This window comes from Balaenoptera acutorostrata, chromosome 6 (assembly GCF_949987535.1).
Source record: "Balaenoptera acutorostrata chromosome 6, mBalAcu1.1, whole genome shotgun sequence".
Taxonomy (NCBI): Eukaryota; Metazoa; Chordata; class Mammalia; order Artiodactyla; family Balaenopteridae; genus Balaenoptera; species Balaenoptera acutorostrata.
In genome coordinates, this window is record NC_080069.1 from 36,402,106 (window position 1) to 36,424,944 (window position 22,839).

At 37.3% G+C, this 22,839-nt stretch overlaps 1 protein-coding gene across 7 annotated transcripts in view; it reads left to right on the forward strand.

Moving 5' to 3' along the window:
* The window catches only part of SLC35D2 (solute carrier family 35 member D2), a 68,574-nt gene that overhangs the window by 25,034 nt on the left and 20,701 nt on the right, over positions 1 to 22,839 (forward strand). For 4 of the 7 annotated variants that reach the window (XR_009008732.1, XM_057549114.1, XM_057549111.1 and 1 more), the window contains exons 4-9: positions 2,686 to 2,753; positions 8,622 to 8,693; positions 9,649 to 9,717; positions 14,097 to 14,199; positions 15,497 to 15,589; positions 21,560 to 21,627. Coding sequence is in view for 6 of the 7 variants with exons in the window: in XM_057549114.1 (XP_057405097.1) it covers positions 2,686 to 2,753; positions 8,622 to 8,693; positions 9,649 to 9,717; positions 14,097 to 14,199; positions 15,497 to 15,589; positions 21,560 to 21,627 (473 nt within the window). In the remaining variant the exon portion in view is untranslated. The remainder of the gene's footprint in view (positions 1 to 2,685; positions 2,754 to 8,621; positions 8,694 to 9,648; positions 9,718 to 14,096; positions 14,200 to 15,496; positions 15,590 to 21,559; positions 21,628 to 22,839) is intronic. The other 3 variants (XM_057549113.1, XM_057549112.1, XM_057549115.1) reach the window with 3 other exon arrangements.

A 22,839-nucleotide genomic window follows, 5' to 3' on the forward strand; every position in this document is an offset into this window, starting at 1 on the left:
CAAAAGATTATTGTTAATTCAAGAAAACCGGATATGTCAGCTTAAGGAATTTAGAGCTTTTCTATATATCAGAAGATGCAAGAGTCTGGGCTCACTGAAATCATTCCTTTGATATGCATCTCAGCTATCTGGGACCAGTATCCTGTGTTTTCATATCCTGAGTTTCCTCAGGGCTCACCAGCTCACCATAGGCTGTGGCTGCAAAGGTGGTGGCTGCAATGGCTGATGACTGTGACATCCTTTGTTTACTGATATGTCAGGACATATTCTACTTCTCAGGTACATATTTTTATCTTTCTTTTGTATATTGTCTTTGTATCTGCAACATTCTAGCTTTCATTTCTTTTACTTGCCTTACTGTATAGCACAGGACCTACAGTGCAATGTTGATAGAAATGGAAATACTGGGCATTTTTGTCTGATCTCAAAGGGGAAGCTTTTAATATTTCACCATTAAGTGTATTGTTTGCTGTAGGTTTTTTTGAGATGCCTTTTTTCTGTGTTCCAGTTACCTTTTGCTGTAGGGACATAGACCCTACCTCTGGATGGAAGGGAGTGTCAAAGTCACATTTTAAGAGTATGTGAAAAGAGTGATATTGCTACAGCCATTATGTCTGATTATGGATTTGTCTATTTCTTTTGGTATTTCTGCCAGGTTTTTTGTTTTGTTTTATGTATTTTGAGGCTGTATGATTAGGAGCCTAAATTTTTTTTTTTTGGTTACACCTCGCGGCATTCGGGATCTTAGTTTCTCAACCAGAGATAGAACCCGTGCCCCTTGCAGTGGAAGTGCAGAGCCCTAACCACTGGACCACCAGGGAATTCCCATAGGTGCCTAAAATTTTAAATTAGTTAAATCTTACTGGTGAATTAAAGTGTTTAATTGTGCACGGTGGAACTCCTCTGTTTCAGTTCTTTTAGTGTTCCCCTGGAATTCAAAACAGGCATATCTAACTTATCAAATTATAAAGTTGATTAATTAATATATTAATTAATCAGCAGGGGAATTAGCACAAATAATTTAGCCCATGGTTACCAGAAACTAGAAGTCAGTACTGTCTTTATTTTGAATTGTATATGGAAATAGGGGCAACTGATTCTCTTCAATACTTAAGAACCTCTAAAGTTGTAATATCACCAGCTGTGTGATTGTTGAGTCAGTTGTATACTGTTAACCAGAATGTTGTTGACTGAAAAAAAATGTGCAACGTAAAAGTTGAGAATTATGTTTTATTTTGCGGACAAAAAGAGGACTTAAGCCCAGGAGGCAGTCTCTCAGATAGCTCAGGAGGCTCTGAGGGACTGCTCCAAAGAGGTGAGGGAAGGGCCAGCATATACAGGAGTTTTTGCAACAAAGACCAGGTAGTTGGAACTTCAAAAGATTACTGTTAGTTAAAGAAAGCCAGATAGTGTCTCAAGCTAATGAATTTGGTGCTTTTCTATGTATGGGAAGATGCAAGAGTCTGGGCTCATTGAAATTATTCCTTTGATATGACCTTAGCTATCTGGGACCAGTATCCTCTTCCTTTCCATCCTGAGTCTCCTAAGGTGACTGCAGTGACTGAGGGCTTGGCAGTAGGCAGCCCATTTGTCTCCATCCTGAGTTCCCTCAGGGCTCACTTTCAGGGGGGCTGTAGTGGCTATCAAGCCATCAGGCTGCAACATCCTTTGTTTACTGATATGGCAGGCCCAAACATTTTTCATTTACTATGTTGATGAATAAAAGGGAAGGTCCTGGATCTATTATCTTGCTTATGTTTCTTGAGCAAATTTCCTAATAAAGAAATTCTGTAACTTTTTTGCAGATGACAAATAGTATTTAAAAATCTTTCAGAAGATATATGAGTTGCATGCTTAGTGTCTTTTTAGTGGAAAAAGAAATGTTGGACTCATCTTGATAGCTATGGAGTATTATATTAGTTAAAAAGTTCTTAAAAGTTATCATATGAGCTTATGAGGGGATTTTTTTTTCATAGGTGTTACATTTTGTCTCTTTTTCAGTGTGTTCTGAATAATATTTCTCTTAACAACCAGAAAATAATTCAGGAGCTCAGAGCTCGGTAAACCTAATTCAAGTACAAGCTACATTGTTTAACCTTGGTAGATATTTAATTATTCTAGGCGTTTAAAACAAATAAAGTAACTCCAAAGTAATGTGGCCAGTATACACAACTTTTTGAAAGTGTCACCAACTGTGTGACATGTCAATGGGATATAGACCTTTGCCTTTGTCCAGAAAAGTGCATATATGCATAGATAACAGAAGTTTGCACACTTTTTCAATGGCCTTCTGAATCTCATTCATAAACTATATTTATATAGTTTATAAGTGATAAACACCCATCCTCAACTCACCAACCTGGCTAGGGGTCTCCACCTAAGAGAGGTGCTTGTTCAGAGCTTTCTTTTAGGGAAATAGTCTACTAATGTGGGCAAGATCAAGATTTCCATTTCTATCCAGCCTCCACACCACCACCATGATTATGGATATCACTTCCTACCTAACTATTTTTTGATCACATGGAGAAACTCATGATGTGTTCTGGATTCTGGAAAATTTAGTCATTGCAAGGAAAGGAACTCAGAATGATTTCTTACTGATGGGGAGTGAATGTCACCATTTTTATATATGAAAGAAAATGTTATTGGAGTACTAACCAAATATTCTTTCTTTTTTTATTGAAGCTGTTTCCTCTGCCTCTCCTCTACGTTGGAAACCACATAAGTGGATTATCAAGCACAAGTAAATTAAGGTAGAGTGCAGGATAATGGTTGATCGGAGGTTCTTCACTCGTTTGCTTTTAGTGTCACAAAGACCAGCTTTGATTTTTCAAGATATTGCTTGGGCTACATATAGAAGACAATAATATTCCATAATTTAAGAAAATAAGGTAGAGTTTTGAACTTAGTTTGAGAATGCTTTAGAAATGTTAAAAAGCTGATATATTTTTCTTTATATTCAAATCTGAAGATAGAATGTGAGATCTGTAGAAATCAAGATAGAGAAGGTATGATTTATTCAGGAAGATTCATTTATACGAATATGGTTCTGTGTAACTTTTGGTTTCATCACAGTTTTATAAAAGCAGGAATATTCTGTCAGATTTGGTGTAGGTCAGGCTTGGTACAAGGAAAAATAAATGACAGATGTTATTTTCAAGTATGTGATATATACTTCTGAAATCTGCATTTGCATTTATTTTATGGTCCTTTGATTACTCTGTTAAAAGTCACTGCGCAAATGAAAATAGAAGTGTACAAAGACCAAGTCATCCTATAAATTGGAAAACGTGGTGTGAAATATGTAGACTAATGAACACACATTTGGGTGACAAACCTTATGAAAAAGATGTGAATAATGAGAAAATAAAGTCTGACCAAAGGGTGGCAGAAATGGAAGGAAACCCGTTTGTATAGGGATAGAAGAAAAGTGGCAGGTAGGAGGTAGACCAGAAGGAGAAAGTACATACAAAACTGAGAAATGTGAAATTAGGCCTGTTGCCTTTCACTCTTGTTTGGAAAGGACAGATTGTGGTTGTTGTGAAAAACAAAATGTCCAATACTGTTTTTAGTTACATATTTTAGTTGTTTTGTTGTTTTCTTCTGGGATTAGGACAGTCAATTTTCCTTAATTATCTTAAATTTGTATTAAAACTCCCTGTGGTAGGTGCTATTGCTGTGTTGCCACATATCCTCTTGGCCTGTCTCTGAGCCCACCTGCAGCGTGGGGATGCCTTCAGTTACCCTCAGAGCTGCCCAGCCGCACTGGGGTTCTCTGCCTCGCAGATGAGGACTTCTTGTTTTAGTGATCTTACAAACATCTTTATTACAAGTGTTCTTCAACACTTCTCTGCATGCATAGCAGAAGAGGTAAGATGAAGGCTTCTTGGGTGCCATGGGGGCTTTCAGCAAGTGAGACTGAGGAGGAAGGAAGATTGCTTATACGTGGTGTCACGTAGTATGTTTCTCTGTCTCCCCTATTTTCCATAAACTGGTAGTTGGTCCTAGAGGCTTGATCAGATTCAGATTCAATTTTTCAGGCAACATCAGTTTATTGGTGATGTTGGGTTCCTTCTACTGCATCACCTCATGGGACACATAATGTTTTATCCCACCTTTAATGATATCTAATTGATCAGTTCCACGTTAATGATTTTAAGGGTCCCTTCATTAGAATGTTTCCCATCAATTTTTCACCTAATGGTTTTAGCATCTATTGATGATCATTGTCTAGATCCATTATTTCATTTCAAATTGAGAAATGATGATTTTCTAACTATATCACCACTTCTACATTAATTGTCTAAACTTCCTCAATAAATACAAACTTTCATTCACCATATCATACAGGAAAGGCAGGATAAAGCTTTATTTATAAATGTTCAGAGTAATAAATTAGTGTCCTGTCACCTTCAATAGTGAGTTGTTGTTTTTTGTGTTTTGTTTTTTACCATCATTATTAACTCATGCATTTTCATTTATTTGAAACAAGTCCCTCATGAGATATGCATTTTGCAAATATTTTCTCTCAGTCTATGGCTTGTCTTTTCATTCTCTTAACATTGTCTTTCAGAGCAGAAGTTTTCATTTTAATGAAGTTCCACCATCATTTTTTTCTTTCACAGATTGTGCTTTTGGTGTTGTATCTAAAAACTCATTGCCAAACCCAAGGCCATCTAGATTTTCTTCTGCATTATCTTCCAGAAGTTTATGTTTTACATTTAGGTGAATGATCCATTTTGAAGTTAATTTTTGTGAAAGGTATAAGGCCTGTGTCTAGATTCAGTTTTTTTTACATGTAGATGTCCAATTGTTTGAGCACCATTTGTTGAAAAGGCTATTCTATCTCCATTGAATTGTATTTACTCCTTTGTCAAAGATTAGTTGACTATATTTGTGTGGGTATATTTCTGGGCTCTCTATTCTGTTCTCTATTATTCTATTTGTTTCATTTACTTAATGTTTTAATTCATTATATAAATACTTCTTTTGATGCTCCAATTATATCATCTCAGGTCAGTGAGAGCCTCTTTGAGTTGGCTCCTATGTTCTAGGGCCCCAGTAGTCTTTGATTACTTCCTTGCTTCCTGGCACATGATGTCCCAGATTTATTTGGACTTTTCCTGCCATTTCTCCAAGGATCCCCTGGTTATTTTTAGTGTGAGGTTGAGGCCATAGTCTGGGTGCTGGATATACTTGGAAGGAAGGGCTAACACAGTATCCTGATGAATAATATGTAGGGTATGAGAAAAAGAAAGACCAAGATGCCTTCATGGTTTTTGGCCTGATGAAGTGGAAGAACAGAATTGCTACTGATTAGGTCTATACCTAGGAGTAGGATTGCTGGGTCGTATAACCATTCTGTGTTTAACATTTTGAGGAGCTGCCAAGCTGTTTTCCAAAGTGGCTGTGCCATTTTACTTTCCCACCAGCAGTGTGTGAAGGTTACAATTTCTGTACATTCTTGCCAAATTTGTTATTGTCTATCTTTTTGATTATAGCTATCGTAGTGGTTGTGATGTCGTATCTTACTGTGGTTTTGATTTGCATTTCCCTGATGATTAATGATATTGACCATCTTTTCATGTGCTTATTGGTCATTTATATAGCTTCTTTGGAGTAATGTCTATTCAAGTCCTTTGCCCATTTTTTAACAGGGTTATTTATCTTTTTATTATTGAGTTTTAAGTCTTTAGGTATTCTAGATACAGGTCCTTTATTATATACATGATTGCAAAATTTTCTCCTATTCTGTGGATTGTCTTTTTACTCTCTTGATGGTGTACTCTGAAGCACAAAAGTTTTAAGGTTTTAAAAATTTAATTAATAATTAAGGTAAAATATATATAACATAAAACTCACCATTTTAACTATTTTTAAGTGGACAGTTAAGTGGCATTAAATATATTCACAATCTTGAGCAACCATCACCACTATCTATTTCCAGAAATTTTTCATCATCCCAAACAGAAATTCTGTACCCATTAAACCGAATGCCCCATTCCCCCATCCCCCCGGCCCTGGTAAACTCTATTTCACTTGCTATCGCTATGAAATTGCCTATTCTAGATATTTCATACAAATGGAATCATACAATATTTGTCCTTTTATGTCCAGTTTATTTCAGTTAGCATAATGTTTTTGTTTCATCCATGTTGTAACATGTATCAGAATTTCATTCCTTAGTAAGACTGTATAATATTCTATTGTATGTATCTATCACACGTTTATCTGTTTATAAAAGTTTTACATTTTGGTGAAGTCTGATATATTTATATTTGTTATTGTTGCTTGTGCTTTTGGTATTGTGTCTAAGAGAATTTTGCCTGACCCAGGGTCATGAAGATATAATCCTACTCTTTCATCTAAGAGTTTTATAGTTTTAGCTCCTACATTTAGGTCTTTGATATATTTTGACGTAATTTTTTGTATATAGCGTGAGGTAGGGGTCCAAAATCATGCTTTTGCATGTGAATGTTGAGTTGTTTCAGCATTATTTATTGAAAAGACTGTTCTTTCCCCATTGTATTGTCTTGGCACCCTTGTTGAAAATTAATTGACCATAATTGGAAAGATTTATTTCTTGATTCTCAGTCTTATTGCTTTGGTTAAATGTTTATCTTTAAACTAGTACTAGATAATACTGATAATTGTAGCTTTGTAGTGAGTTTTGAAATTGGTTCCACCAGCTTTGTTCTTCTTTTTCAAGATTGTTTTGGCTTTCTGGTTTTCTTGTATTTCCACATTGATTATAGAATTAGTTTGTCAATTTCTGGGGGAAAAAAAGCCAGCTGAAATTTTGATAGGACTGTGTTGAATCTATAGATTTATTTGGGAAGTATTTCCATTTTAACAACATTAAGCCTCTGATCCATAACATGGAGTGTCTTTCCATTTAATCTTCTTTCACCTTTTAACAATATTTGGTAGTTTGTAGTGTATTACCATTCTTACACTGCTTTTGTTACGTTATTCCCAAGAATTTTGTTCTTTTTGATGCTATCATAAATGGAATTGTTAATTTCCTTTTTGGATTGTTCATTGCTAGTGTATGGAAGTACAATTGATTTTTGTATATTCATTTTGTTTCCTGCACACTTACTTCATTTGTTCTAATAATAATTTTTTAATGGATTTCGTAGGATTTTCTCCGTATATATCATCTGAAAATAGAGGCAACTTTATTTCTTTTCTTTTTTCCAAGCTGTATACTTTTTTTTTTTGGCCTAATTGTCCCATCTAGAACCTCAAGTACAATGTGGAATTGATGTAGCGGTGAGAGCGAACATCCTGGTCTTATTCCTGATCTTAGGGGGAAGAACATTCAGCTTTTCACCATTTAGTATCCTTATCTGCTTTTATTTTTTTCTTCTTGGCTGTGCTGCATGGCTTACGGGATCTTAGTTCCCCGACCAGGGATTGAACTCAGGCCCTCGGCACTGAGAGCACAGAGTCCTAACCACTGTACTGCCAGGGAATTCCCCTTATCTGCTTTTAAAAGGCATCATCTAAAAATACTTTTTGAATTTAATTGAAAATAATAAGACCTTTTTTTTTTTTTTTTTTTTTTTTGTCTTGCTTTGAAAAAGGCAGTTCAGACCAGTCTCGTAAGACATTTTTAAGTGAAGTTCTTGAAAATTCTTTCTGCACTGCTCTCTGGTTGTAGTGTGAAACCCCTCCTCAGGTCTGGTCAGGAGGAGCTGCCCACCCCACCCCCCAAACGCTGTGGTTCTTGCTTTCCTTGCTTTGGTCACCATCTTCTCAGGGTCACATTGGAAGCAGATGGAGGTGGGTTTTTCCAGCCTTGGCAGTCTGTAGCTGTGCATTGAGCTGTGTCCTGGAATCTCTGGGTTTTGAGAGTGGGTGAAAGGTTCATAAGTATTTTTGAAAGGCAGTGAATGTGGCCTCATTACATAAAGTTTTAGGGAAAAATTACCCATAATTTTATCCTGTAACATACTATTTTACATATTCATTTTCAGTCTTTTTCCATATACAGAATGTATTTTATTACAGTTGTAGACTCTACATAGTTTTGTCACCTCCTTGATTTATTTAACATTCATTTTCCAAGAGTGGTAAAGTTTTATATTATAGAATTAATGTATAATGTTCCCTCAAGTGGATTTATCATAATTTATTTAATCATTGCTTTGTCTGATATTCAGGTTGTTTCTGATATTTTTCCCAAAGACATTACTGCAATGAACATGTTTGTGCACATGATTTTTTTTCTTTCCTTTGGGTTATTATCTTAGGGTAAGTTTCCCAGCAAGAAGTAATTAGGTCCTAGGTTAGGACCATTTAATGACTGTCCATACATAGTCCCAACTTGATTTGTCAAAGGCTGTATTGGTTCACATTGCATATAATCTTTTAGCACAGACTTTGTAGTAGTTGGATAGTATGATGTTTTGAATTGCTAGTAAGTAAAAGTGGCATGAAATTATTAAATCTCCATTTCTTTTTATTATTTAATATGACTTGTTAGTAACATATGCGATAATTAAGGTTAATTCCTTATATTTAATTTGGAAAATTAATGGGCTTAATTAAAAATGTAAGGCATTAAAAAAATACTTGGTATCTGATGATATTATACTTGAATCTTTTCCTGACAGCTTGCCGATGTTCACCGTGCTCAGGAAATTTACCATTCCACTTACTTTACTCCTGGAAACCATCATACTCGGGTGATTTTTGTTTTTCTTCTTTTCCTCTGGTGTCCTCTCCCCACACCCCCACATTATTTTTACCTAGCAAATTCTCAACATCTAGTCATCTTTTCAAATCGTTGATTTGAAGTGCTAGTAGCAATAACTTAAGGGCAAATGGTTTGTTCACTTAAAACCAGTCTCCTATTTCCACGATTCCCTAAGAATGTAATGAGTGTTTTTTAAAAAAAATTATAATTTTACATTAGATAAATAAAATGTGTGTGTGATCGAAAATTATAAAAAAAACAACAACCCCAAAACAGATGTAAATCTGTTTCCTGAGCCAGATGGAATATACACTGATTTTGCAATGTAGAGGAAAAGTTGTCCATGTATATAGTATAGGATAGGAGTGCAGAAAATCAGGGAAATTCATTCTGATGCAGTAATTATGATGTAACATCAGAATAAATTAATTTTTATAATGTTGGTTTAAAAATTTCTCATAAAGATACTCAGGCTGACATCTAAAAAGGTGATTCTTGATTTTGCTGTGGAGATTATTTAATGATGAAATTTGGATGATGGCCCAATGTTTTAAGTTCTACTACTGAATTTTATCTTAATCTTTGGATGCTTGATAAAAGTACATACCAACTAGACCCACCAGCAGGAGCTCTTCTGCATTTTGTCGCAGCGTCTTTCTAGTGAGAACAGAGAAATACATTTGTAATTAGATTAAGACAACTACTTAAGAAATAAAGTAAATTTGGTCTGATTTCCTAATCCATTGAAGGTACCTTTAGTACTCTTTTTACATAAAGCGTTGTCCATTAGATTTTAGCTATAAAACTGTTAACAGTGTCTATTTTCAGTTTATTTAAAAAATATAATCTATATATTTTCCTCTCTTCCTCCTTTCCTTATCTATCTATCTATCTATCCATCTGTCTGCCTACCTATCTATCCATCCACTATTTATTTATTACAGGAAACAGTATTCCTTGAACATCATTGTCAGTGTCTTTGCCATCATTCTTGGTGCTTTCATAGCAGCTGGGTAAGACTTTGGACTATTTCTGCTCAATAACTCCTTTGTGTCTTTGACAATAGGCCTGGCCCCCTCCTCATTTTTCATTTTCCATCTGGCTGCAGTTGAATTGAGCAGCCAAGAGACAAATCTGTTGATGTTAGTGGAATCCCCATGTGTTCCTGTGAAAGTCAAACTGGGTTCCAAGTTGGCCAGAACATTTCTGAGAAATATGTAGAGTGAGCATTACAAGATATTAACACAGCTTTTCTTCATAAAAAGGAGTAAACTGTATACTTTTATTACTGAATGTTTGTCTTCAATATAAAAATTTTACAAAGAATTTTGAAAAGTTCTTAGGCATTTGACTAAGAAGAATAACAGATTTATAAAGCCCTTGTATGCTGATTTGTTTTATCATCCTGTGATGCCTTATTGGTCAATATTTCCATTATACTCTCATTAAATGTTTGGGACATGAGCCAATACCAGTGCATGACTACTATCTTATTCATTAATATACCTGACCAGGAATAAGGACTCCAAGTTTGCATTTGAAAGCAGGCACTCGGACTCCTTTTATAGCATAGTGGTTAAAGCATGTATGCAGTTACCTTCCTTGGTTTGAAACTTAACTTCTGTCAGCTATTTCTTAGCCTCTCTGTGCCTCAGTTTCCTCATTTATAAGGTATAAATGATACAATTGGCCCTCTGTGTCCAAGGCTTCTGCATCTGTGGATTCAACCAACCATGGATCGAAAATATTTTTTTAAAATTCCAGAACATTCCCCGAAGCAAAACTTGGATTTGCTGTGCGCTGGCAACTGTTTACATAGCATTTACATTGTATTAGGTGTTATAAGTAATCTAGAGATGATTTAAAGTATATGGGAGGATGTATGTAGGTTATATGCAGACACTGCACATCATTTTATATAAGGGACTTGAGCATCCGTCGATTTTGGTACCTGCATGTGGAGGGCGTGGGGGTGTGGGGTCCTGGAACCGGTCCCCCGTGGATATGGAGGGACGACTGTAATAGAAAAGAAAAACCTATATGAATAAAGGGAAGAAAGAAAAAATTGGAGGAATTTCAGTTAAACCAGTTTCATTAACTCATTTAGAAACAAGAGTTCTGGATCATTAATTGCAAATTAAATAAGGTGTGGGCTACAGATCCAGGATGTCTGGAACCTTATTCTAGTCTCCTCACTTACTGGCTATATAACCAAGGACAAGCTATTTAAACTCTCTGTGCCCCAGTTATTTTGACTATGAAGTGCAGATTAGAATATCATCCACCTAATAGCATCACTGTGAGAATTAAATGAGATAATAATAAACCAGGATTTACACTAGTTCGTGGCCAAGTTCAACAAAAACATGTTGAAGCATTTACTATATGCCAGGCATCATTCTATGTGCTGAGGAATCCAGCAGTTAACAAGACCGAGAAACAATCCTTGCCTTCATGGAGCTTTCATTCAGGTTGGTGGAAACAGATAATAAGCAAAAGAAATTGATTAAAAATATAGCATGCCAGCTGGTGACAGATATTAGCAATAATAATGATGTTTATTATTGTTATAAATGTGTTTAGTCCCTTGCCTAGACCAGGGTTTATTATTTGCGTTTTTATCTGTAACGTCCTCTTCTCCAATTCTAGCTGTGGCTGAGCTCAGCCCCCTTAAAGCTGGCCTGTTTGGTTTCAGTGCTGTGTTTCATGCCTGGTATGGTGCTGGTACAGACATTAAGCAGCCACACTGAGAGCCTGTTTTGGTCATGAAGACTTTTGTTCAAACAAAACATATGCATGCAGTAGCTAAAAAAAGGGAGGTGCTCTGTTGAAAGTGCCTTCCTCCCACAGGGCTGAGGTCTCCCCTGGGCCTCCTCTCTCTTCTAGGTTTCTTGGAGCTCAGTTTGAAAACCACTAACTTAGAGCCAGTTGAAGACTTTTACAAAAATTGGTTTATAAAAATGTAAGTCTTTGATGAGGAATGGCACTTCAGACACTGTGTGTATGAAAGCACATCTCCAGAAACAGTTAGTAGGAATTCAGCTCATAGGTGATACTCTCGTGAGCTGAAAGGGTAAATAGTGTTTCCCAAAACATCTAACTTTTACCTGAGAGCCAGCTTGGAATAGTAATTCTCGGCTTTCCCCTTCCCCAGCACCCACAGAATGGATAATATCCCTGTGGGTAACAAGCACAGTTCTTAGCTGCAGCCCAGCAGTAACCGCACCCTTCTCTGCTCTCACTCAAATTAACTCATCAAATGCAGGTAACAGATGAGCCAGTTTAGGCAGCTGTAACAAACAGCCCCTACATCGTGGTTGTTTAACATACCAAATATATTCTGCTCACACTCCAGATGCATACTAACATCAGTGAATGCTGTGGGAGCGCTCTGCCCATTGTAGCTAGTTAGGGACCCAGGGTGATGGAACCTCTGCCTTAAAGGGGGTTTCCTTGTTCATCCAGAAGGGAAGAAGGCATGTGGGGAATTATCTGCTGGCTCTCCAAGCTTTTCGCCAGAAGTGACGTGTGTTACTTCTTCTTACATTGTATTTGCCAAAGCAAGTCACATGGCCAGCAAAAGTTGAAATAGAATGTCTGCGAACAGCCCTAAATGACAATCACACGGGTTAACCATGAATCTGCTCCCATTTATAACACAAGTAAATTCTTATCAAACTTCTGTGCTTTCACTACTGGCCTAAACAAATGATGTTAGGAATTCCTGGCCCCCTCAAGTAGGAGACCTGAAAACTCCAAGAATTCCCCTTAGGCTCTCTGAGAAAGTGAGTAACACTTCCTTTCCATTTCTCTGGAATCCTAACTTTTTTGCTCATTCATCTCTTTGCCATCTTAGGGAATGGCAGACTCTTCTTAACACTGAGCTGAATGTGGGTAGGAAAGATCTGGAAAACCCTTATTTTCAGAGATTCTATTGTGATTGAGCCAGAGAATTATGATTTATGATGATCTAAAATTAATTTATATTCTCACAAATATACTTGTAGGTAAATAATGCCAGTGGAAGCCTCAAGCAAAATCTGGTTTAATTTGCATTCAAATTTTGATGCAATTTTTGCCTATTTCCTTCTTTTTGGTTAGAAATAATCTTATTTTGATACTGAAGGGGATAAGGATATGCCACTCCAATATATGCCGCTTTGGCATAAACATTATTTTGAGTTGAAGGCAATTGAGAATCAACAGATATGGGAAGAGTTCTCTGCCCTCCCTTTTCTGCCTAAAAGTAGACCATAAATTTGCCTTTGTGAAGGTGTCCCTTGGTCCTGTACTTGGAATAGGAAAGCAATTCTTATCACCAGAGACAGAGAGTCAGCATCAAGATGAATCTGCATAAACAAACCTTATTAAAATAACCCTTATCTTCCATTAGTTTCCCCTATGTATTTCCTAGTCCCTTTCCCACTATTTATTTGTTCCTTAACACCCAAACCCTCTTTTTTGTTAAAATGGTATCTAAGCCCCAGAGTCTGACCACTTCTTTGAGTTTCATTTCTTTTCTGTGAACTCCTGTGCGTGTAAAATATTTAATACAATTTGTATTTTTTTCCCCGTTACTCTGTCTGTTGTCAGTTAAATTCGCAGGCCCCCAGACAGTGACCCAAAGAGGGTAAAGGAAACCTTCTTGACAATATATACTTATGAATTTGGACATGGGTGTGGTACTGTTTGCAAGGTCAAGTGCAGGTGAATGCATCACATCTGGGCTTAGCTGTTGTTCACTGTCTCCTCCCTTTGCCATATTCCCCCCAAACATTTTTATACTAGTGTTATTTATTTAAAATGGAAATTGAAGAGAAGATGCTTCAAAGAATGGGAAGAAAGGGGCCCTAGAGGAGTTGCAGAGAAGGAATGGATCCCTGCCTTGCCTTTTTGATGGACAGGATAGTGGGGGTGCTAGTGGATGAAGTGACTGGGGACCAGATGGAGGTGTCAATTCCTCATTTGGCCCCTTTACCATGTCACTGCTCAGCTGTCCCCAGAGGGCTGTACTCTGGGGAAGGCCCTGTTTACTACAATAAGAAAAGCCACAGGTGGGTTGAACAAATCACTCCTCTTAGAAAAGCAGGGCTCATGCCGATTTATCAGTTAGCAAAAGAATGGCTTTGCAGTCAAAGGAAGATGGTTAATGTCCCTCTGGTTTTAAGCGGTTGTGATTAAGTTTAAGCCTCCTGAAGGCCTGGTTTTGTTTTTGTCTGAGGGCAGGGCAGAAGAATTAACCATTCATCACCATACAGGGGGAAAATATGCCCGAGAAAAGGTAGTTACTAGCATCACAAATGGATTTGATTAGGAAAGATAAAACAGAGAGTGTCTGAAGCCAAGTTGTGAGTTTCTGAATAATCATACTCCTCTGTGTTCTCCCTCCCAGTTCTGACCTTGCTTTTAACTTGGAAGGCTATATTTTTGTATTCCTGAATGATATCTTCACAGCAGCGAATGGTGTTTATACCAAACAGAAAATGGACCCAAAGGTACCAGATCTTCACTCCTTTAGCTTTTAGGCTTTGTCATCTGGCCACTGAAATTACATGAAAAAATGAACTTGTAAAGCTGGCATGTAATTTAATTTACATGTTATGATCTACAGATTACTAATTTCTTTTTAATTATCTTGTCTGCATAGGTTCTTGTTACTCCTTGTCTTGCAAAGTTTGGGTGAAAATTAGGTAGGAAGGGAAAAATGGGCACTATTTTAGATGCAAAGTCAGAATACTATATAGAAAGGGGATTATTTTGAAAGGCAAATTAAAATTAGAAGAAGATTTTTTACCATCATCATCAGTGACCAATGTGAAGTCAGGAGTATTCTGAAAGCAGCTGTAGTTTGAGAGTCTGGTGATGTGGGTTACAGATACAAGTTTTGCTGCTGACTGGTTATTGTGACCTGGAACCTTCACTTCTCCAAACCTCAGTTTCCTCATCTGTGGAATGAGATGATTGGAATGGATAATTTATAAGGTCCTGTCACGAGGGGCGGGTGGGCAGATGAGCTTTCCTTCCGTGTGGCTGCCCTCAGGTCAGAGCTCCCAGCCCTCACCCCCACCCCAGCTGTGCAGGAAGCTCTGGAGGATGGGCCAGGCATATGTTTCTTTGTTCCAAGTTCTTTGTGTTGAGTGAGGGTGTTCTCTCTGATGGACAGGCTTATTCCTATGAGCTGTTTTTTATCTGCACTGTATTTTTCTGCACTACCATTTGTTTTTTAATGGTGGCAGTTTTACAAAACTGGTTTTGCTGTCTTTTGAGAATCACAGTATGTCACCCTGTATGGAAAGTGGTGGATATAGCCTCTAACGAAAATTAAATTTATGCAAGATTGGAAAACAAGATACCTGGTGTTTTAACCCTGCTGTTCCTTAATCGAAAGAGCACATGTTTTTAAGGAGTTCTGTTTATATTAACATTGTTAATGCTGTTTACTTTGTTCCAGATTTCCCATTTTGAATAGCATGCTTTTAAAAAAAGAACAATTAGAATGTTAGAGATGGATGGAACCTCGGAGTCCATCCATCTCCATCCGTTTTATCTGTCATTTTTTGGATAAAACAAATTTTTTTTTGGAAATCACAGTATACTTGAAATGAAACATTTTACATCAGAAATTTGCTGAAAATATTCCAATACAGAGCTGGTCAGAATGCATGTTCTAACTCTGCATAAGTACATGGTTGTATAATTAGCTTCAGGGGAAAATAAAATAAAATAAATGGCTCCAGGAAATCTGATGCTTCATATTTCTAAAATTGAGTGGAGTTTTCTTGGTTTTTGCAGGAGTTAGGGAAATATGGAGTGCTTTTCTACAATGCCTGCTTCATGATTATCCCAACTCTTATCATTAGTGTCTCTACTGGAGACCTTCGACAGGTGAGCTGATGACTCATTCATTCTTACTTAGCAGTCTTTAAAATTTTAATATTTAACCTGTGGTGCTTACTGAAATAAAAAGTGTATAAAGGTAACTAGGATTTCCGAAAGCAAGATGTTTGGTATCCCCAGTAATACCTTTGGCACTTTCCCTTTTTTGGCATTTATCTTTAGAACTGTGGGGAGTAGCAGGAAGTAGTCAAAAAAACTCTGGTCTTGAAGCTTTTTGCAAAACAACAACAAAAATCTGAATTTGAGTCTCACTTTCCCCTTTGTTGGCATGAGGATCCTGGGAAAGCTAGTTAACTTTGAAGGGGATTTTGATAGTTTAAAAAATGGATTTACTTATTTATTACCCTTGTTATGGACATTTGGAAAAATACACACAAAATAGAATAATTTAATGAACTCTCATGTACCCATCACACAGCTTCAACACTTTTTGGCATTTCACCATTCTTATTTCATCTCTCCTCATCTGCTCTCACTTTTTTCCTCCCGGAATATTTTAAAGTAAATCCCAGACATCATGGCATTTGCCTCTAAATATTCCAGGATCTTCGTTTGAATTTTGAGAAGGTTTTGTTCTTTTGGTATTTGCTCTGTTCACCTTATCTGCTGTACACCTGTCAGAGACAAATAAAATGATAAATTAGTAGAAGGATGGAGGCCCAGTTGGCGGGTGGGTATCTCTTAGGAAGAGTGAATGTTCACCCCATAACATCTGCATGACTACCTTGAAATCTGCGGGCTCAGAAAGTTGCCAGACAAATCACTTTAAGTTCATGTGAGAAACGAGGTGTGCTGGGCAAAATCCTGGTCTAGTGTGGCCTCTGGCCTCTCCCACAGACGTCCCCCTCCACACCATGGGCTGGGCATTAACCTTCATTAACCCTGTTGTTGTTGCTGGGCCGGGGGTGGGGTTCACAGCCCCCCACCTTCGCCCCCACCCCAGTGGCAGACATTGACGGCACTTCTGTATTTAACAGTCAGCATGGTTGTGTGGTGCACACGGGTTGAGCGTCAATCCCATTTGTCACCTTTTAGGGGTTTGAATGACTTTAGAAGGTTTCAGATTCCGGGGACTCCTGGGGTGAATGTCAGGGCTTGTTGTTCTTTCTCAGAACTATACTTTCTCCCTTGTACAGTTCCTTTCTCAGAACAAGGGAAAGGTTGACCGGCTTAGCAGCAATGTCCCCAGGGGTAAACATCCATTTCCATATGTTTTTATTGAAAACTACCAAGAAACCCCAGTTTTGATTAAAGGGGTCTCAGTGTGTGAACCTGGGCCTCGCTGTTAATTCAGAATATTGGAAGTTAAAGCAAGCACCCCGTATACCTCTAGCAATGATGAACAGGGCAGAATATCTAAAAACACATTATTTATTTTTCAGCTACCATCAATTAAACCAATTTAGTGTCAGCAGCATTACTTAAACAAGGTGAAATTACAAGCCCTTATTGTCCTACCGGCTTGTCTTTTTTCATTATCATAAAAATGAGTTTTTCTTTTGAGTCTCTGGAGTTTATCTGTTCTGAGATTCTGGTACTTTATAGCCTTTCAGATATATATTTATTTCTAGAAATAGAAATCTAGAAACTTCTAGGAACTCTTAGAACACCTGATTAAAACTAAAAGCACATTTCCCTATGGGAACAATGTTATAAATGGCGTAGTGACCAGAAACTGAATTTTAGGTACCTTTTGAAAATAGACTAGATGTATTATGTTAATAATTTATAACAGCATTTCAATAAGAATATGTATTTCCACATTTAAATCGTTGACTTACAAACTTATAGCATGGTGCTTTCAGAAATTGCCACCTGCTTGTAATGATTACCATGCAGAATTATTATACTTTCTCAAGTAATAGTAAAAATCGTTAATAATTATTGAGGAATTATTCTATCAGACATTGTTTGAAGCATTCTACATGAACTGTCTCGTTGCATTCCCACAGTAGCTTGAGGAGAAGGCACTATTATTATCCCCATTTTATAAACAAGGAATCTAGGGCACAGTGTTTAAAAAACCTTCCAAGGACAGTAAGTGATAGATCCAGGAGGCTATCTGGCTCTAGAAACATATGATCTGCTGTAATCTCAATTTTTTTTTTTTTAATTTTTATTTATTATTTATTTATTATGTTTATTTTTGGCTGTGTTGGGTCTTCGTTTCTGTGTGAGGGCTTTCTCCAGTTGCGGCGAGTGGGGGCCACTCTTCATCGCGGTGCGCGGGCCTGTCACTATCGCGGCCTCTCTTGTTGCGGAGCAGAGGCTCCAGACGCTCAGGCTCAGCAGTTGTGGCTCACGGGCCCAGCTGCTCCGCGGCACGCGGGATCCCCCCAGACCAGGGCTCGAACCCGTGTCCCCTGCATCGGCAGGCAGACTCCCAACCACTGCGCCACCAGGGAAGCCCCTGTAATCTCAATTTTTAAAAAAATAATTAATTAATTTATTTTTGGCTGCGTTGGGTCTTTGTTGCTGTGCACAGGCTTTCTCTAGTTGTGGTGAGCGGGGGCTATTCTTCCTTGCAGTGTGCAGGCTTCTCATTGTGGTGGCTTCTCTTGTTGTGGAGCACGGGCTCTTGGCTCATGGGCTTCAGTAGCTGTGGTACACAGGCTTCAGTAGTTGTGGCTCACAGACTCCAGAGCACAGGCTCAGTAGTTGTGGTGCACGGGCTTAGTTGCTCTGCGGCATGTGGGATCTTCCCGGACCAGGGCTCGAACCTGTGTCCCCTGCACTGGCAGGCAAATTCCCAACCACTGCACCACCAGGGAAGCCTCTCAATTTTAAAATTTGTATCAGTATATGAAAAGTTTGTTTCTTTCCTTCACATATGATAAAAACTATAACCTATCACTTATAGCTTAGAAAGTATAAGAGGCCTAACATTTACCTTAACTTATTCGATCCTGGTGTTCTAGAAGAATATTATGCTCCTATTCTGGCTTTCGATGCTGGAATATCTCAGTATTTACCTGTCTAGCCTCTTCCATTTGATCAGTCTCTTAAGATTTCAAACAGAAGTTACTATAGTTACCTTAGAGCCCCAGCAATGATAACTATTCACTGAAATTCCAGATGGATCAGAGCTAAATATATAGATTTAATTTAAAAGTTTATAAGAAAAATTATAATCAGAAAAAAATATTTTTTTTTCTGTATGAGACTGTAAGAGAAGGCCTTCTATAAGATGACAAAGATACGAAAGTCATAAAGTTAAAAATTTGGCTCTAATTTAAAATTATTATATGATAAGAGATGCCAAAAGAGATAACACTGTAATCAGTAATTTTAAAAACTCTGTAGGAAAAAATAGTAAGATTTTTCACTACTAATGTTGTTTTGCTCTGTGTTCATTGAATCACCATGAATTTCTTCCAGTTGGTCACTTTTAACCATGGCTGAATCCATTTTAGACTGTGAACCAAACACAAAAAAGTAGTGAACTTACATAATTAGGTGTGTTAGTCTGCAATATAAAATTGCATTTTATTTGCCAAGTTTGGTTTGATTGTATTGAAAGTTAATTGAGGAATTCGAGTGAAAGGTTAACTTCTCTTGTTAATGGAAGGAGTACTTTGATGAGTCATTTTTCCCGGTTGACTGGAGAGGGTCAGAGATTGTGTTAAGACTCGTGTGTGTGACTCACTGTACTGGGGGTTCACTCTTGGACCTTGGACTTACACAGTCAGCAACTTACACAGTCAGCAGATCTGGTAATAGCACCTTGATTCTATCTGTGATTGACAAAGTCAGTAATGCCAGCTCCTCTTGTTAACAAATTAGGCCCCTGGAGAGTAGTGGGTGAACTTTCTTTAGTTATTTGAATCATTGCAATAAGTTCAAGGTACATTTAGTGTGTTGCAGTTGATGAATAGGGATAAATAATAGGACTTTTTTTCTGATTAAAAAACACATAATGAAAAATGAAAAAGATTCACACTCCAACACATTTTCATAGCAATAGTGAGTCTAAAGGAGGAAGTACTTAATATTGTTACTCATCTTTAATTATTTTCTGTGTTTTCAAATAAATGTCATGCTACATGACTTTTTAAAATGCCACTAGCACAGCCTCATCATTATTAAAGAAACAAAATAAAACTAAAATCTATCAAAATTTAGGTTGGCAATGAATCCAAGTATTTTATGAAAATTACTACATAGCTCTCAATGGTTTATCTGGTATCAAGAATATATAGTTTTTGTATACTGTTTTCATAAATACTCACAGTTCTTTGAGTAAATAAGTGTTTTCCTACCTTTGGTTTGAAGTTTGGGGCATATGCTTTTCTCTTATTCCCAATCTTATTTAATTTTTCAGACACAGAATGTTTTTCATAAGTTTCCGTTTGGTTTTGATCTTTGACTGTCTTGGTATAAACTGTCCTGGATGTTTTATGACCCTTTGATCAGCTTGGGGCTTGCCAGTAAGACAGATTTATATTTATTATATTTTTTATTTCACAAGTAAGTGTTAAAAAGTTTTATTATGAAAACTTTCAAACCTGTTCAGAAGGAAAGAGAATAGTATAACAAATCCCATGTACCCATCAACCAGGTTTGGCAGTTATCAACATTTAATGTGTATTTTTTCATAAGAGGTGGGCAAAGTGTTACTAATGAAACAGTGACAGTAAAGTGTAACAAGGTTGTACTAATCAGAGAAGAGAATTCCATTTTAATTGGTTTAAAAATTTGAATTATAAACTTAAGAAAGATTTAAATAGTTTTAAATCTACAAAGTTACTAAAACTTGGCTAACAAAGTATTGCTTAATAGAAAGTGAATAGAACTTATATTTAATCATGTTATTCAGCATGTACTTACATATAGTCTTGAGTCACTGTAAAATCATTTTTGGACGCAGGCAAGGGACAAATCATGAATGAAATACTCCTTTTTATGTTACTTGTCTTTTCAAAAGGGTTAATTTTATTTTCTCACCTAGGGACTAAGAGCAGAAGCTGTCTTAAACCTCTCTGTCTACCAGCTCCTCCACCCCAATTACTTGATTGCTTTGTAAATAGCAAACAATAGTTTATTTGTTCATGATACTTCCTAAGCATTTGCAAATTCTTTTTTTTTTTTTTTTTTTGGCTGCTCTTAGTTCCCCAACCAGGGATGGAACCGGGCCCTGGCAGTGAAAGCTCTGTGTCCTAACCACTGGACCGCCAGGGAATTCCCTTTTTTTTCCCTCTTGTGCAAATACTTGAAAACAGTTTATGAACTTTAAGTTTTCTTAGTCTTGCCAACATTATCAAATTTATAATAAACTTTCTTTTAATATTATTTATTAAAAACACAATGCTGATTTTATGACTACAAATTAGTAAAGATTTAATGATAGCCACAGCAATAATAGCTATCACTTTGTTCTTGCCACCTGTAAGTTTCTAAACAATTTCATTAAATCCTCACATTGACCTTTTGAAGAAGTTTTTAAAAAAATAATCCGCATTTGTAAAATGAGCCTGAGGTTCAGGGAGGAAAAATAATTAGCCCAATGTCATACAGCTGGTATTACCCAGGATTTTGTTTTAAAATAAATTTTATTTTTATTTATTTATTTATTTTTGGCTGTGTTTGGTCTTCGTTTCTGTGCGAGGGCTTTCTCTGGTTGTGGGGAGCGGGGGCCACTCTTAATCACGGTGCGCGGGCCTTTCACTGTCGCGGCCTCTCTTGTTGCGGAGCACAGGCTCCAGACGCGCAGGCTCAGTAGTTGTGGCACACGGGCTTAGTTGCTCCGCGGCATGTGGGATCTTCCCAGACCAGGGCTCAAACCCGTGTCCCCTGCATTGGCAGACAGATTCTCAACCACTGTGCCGCCAGGGAAGCCCTACCCAGGATTTTTGAAACTGTATTTTCTGTTTGCGAAACTGGAATTTGTACTAGAGTGTACACACTGGTAAAACCAGTATTATTAATCTAACCATTAGTTTTCTTTCTTTTTGATAATAGGCTACTGAATTCAACCAATGGAAGAATGTTCTATTTATCACACAGTTTCTTCTTTCCTGTTTTTTGGGGTAAGAAGCCGTAGATAAGAAGAAGCTTTGGTCTATGGTATCTCTTTTTTTTTTTTTTTTTTTTAAATAAAGGCTACTAATTTTTTTTAATAACTTTAATTAATTAATTAATTATTTTTAATTTTTGGCTGTGTTGGGTCTTCGTTTCTGTGCGAGGGCTTTCTCCAGTTGCGGCAAGTGGGGGCCACTCTTCATCGCGGTGCGCAGGCCCCTCACTACCGTGGCCTCTCCTGTTGCGGAGCGCAGGCTCAGCAGTTGTGGCTCACAGGCCCAGTCGCTCCGCGACACGTGGGATCTTCCCAGACCAGGGCTCGAACCCGCGTCCCCTGCATTAGCAGGCGGACTCTCAACCACTGCGCCACCAGGGAAGCCCTATGGTATCTCTTAACAAGTCAAATCAAAATATACATTCTGTCTACTCTGTCAGAATCCCTTGGTGCTTCTCCAACTTTTACTGAAAAGTAGCACTGCAGCAGAGGAGTGGATTGGGACCCATGCTAAATGTGGCCTCCAAAATATGATGTTGCATATTGATTTCTGAAAGTTAATTTGAAATAAAATCAGCTGCCCTATCAAATTCAAATGTGTTTTTTGTCTTTGTCACAATGTCCCAAGTTTCCCAAGGTTCTCACCTCACATAAATATTTAGAAATAACCATTTTCTGTAGTGTTGTACCTGTTATATTCAGGATGTTTTCTGAGGAGATGCCCAGGCCATTATATTGCCCAATAATTTTAGGCTTTTGTTCTTAAAATTTTCTTTAGGTATAGCTTCCTGTTGAGTGACCATGCAGTTTGTCTTTTTATATGTTCCCCAAACTTGAAAATTCCTTTTCATGAATAAATAATACATACAACTAGTAAATAATCCAAAAGCTGCAAAAGGATGCATAGGGAACGTAAGGCACCTTCCCTTCTTCCCTGCCTTGTGGCACTGCAGTTTTCCTCTCCAGAAGCAACTGCTGTTTGAAGTCTTTGGAGTATCCTTCCTGGGCTGGGCTCCATGTATACACAAGCACCTGTGTCTTATCCCATAAGTAAGGGTCTTTGAATGACTGTCTTGGAATTATTTGTCAAAAGATTTTTCCTGTGAAGAAAGATGAATTCCCCTTTATTTTTTTATATTACTAGCACTGTAATTTTCATTGTGTGTAAATGAACTAAGATAATTCATGAGTCTTTGATCAACAGTCTTCAATTCTTAAACTTGAT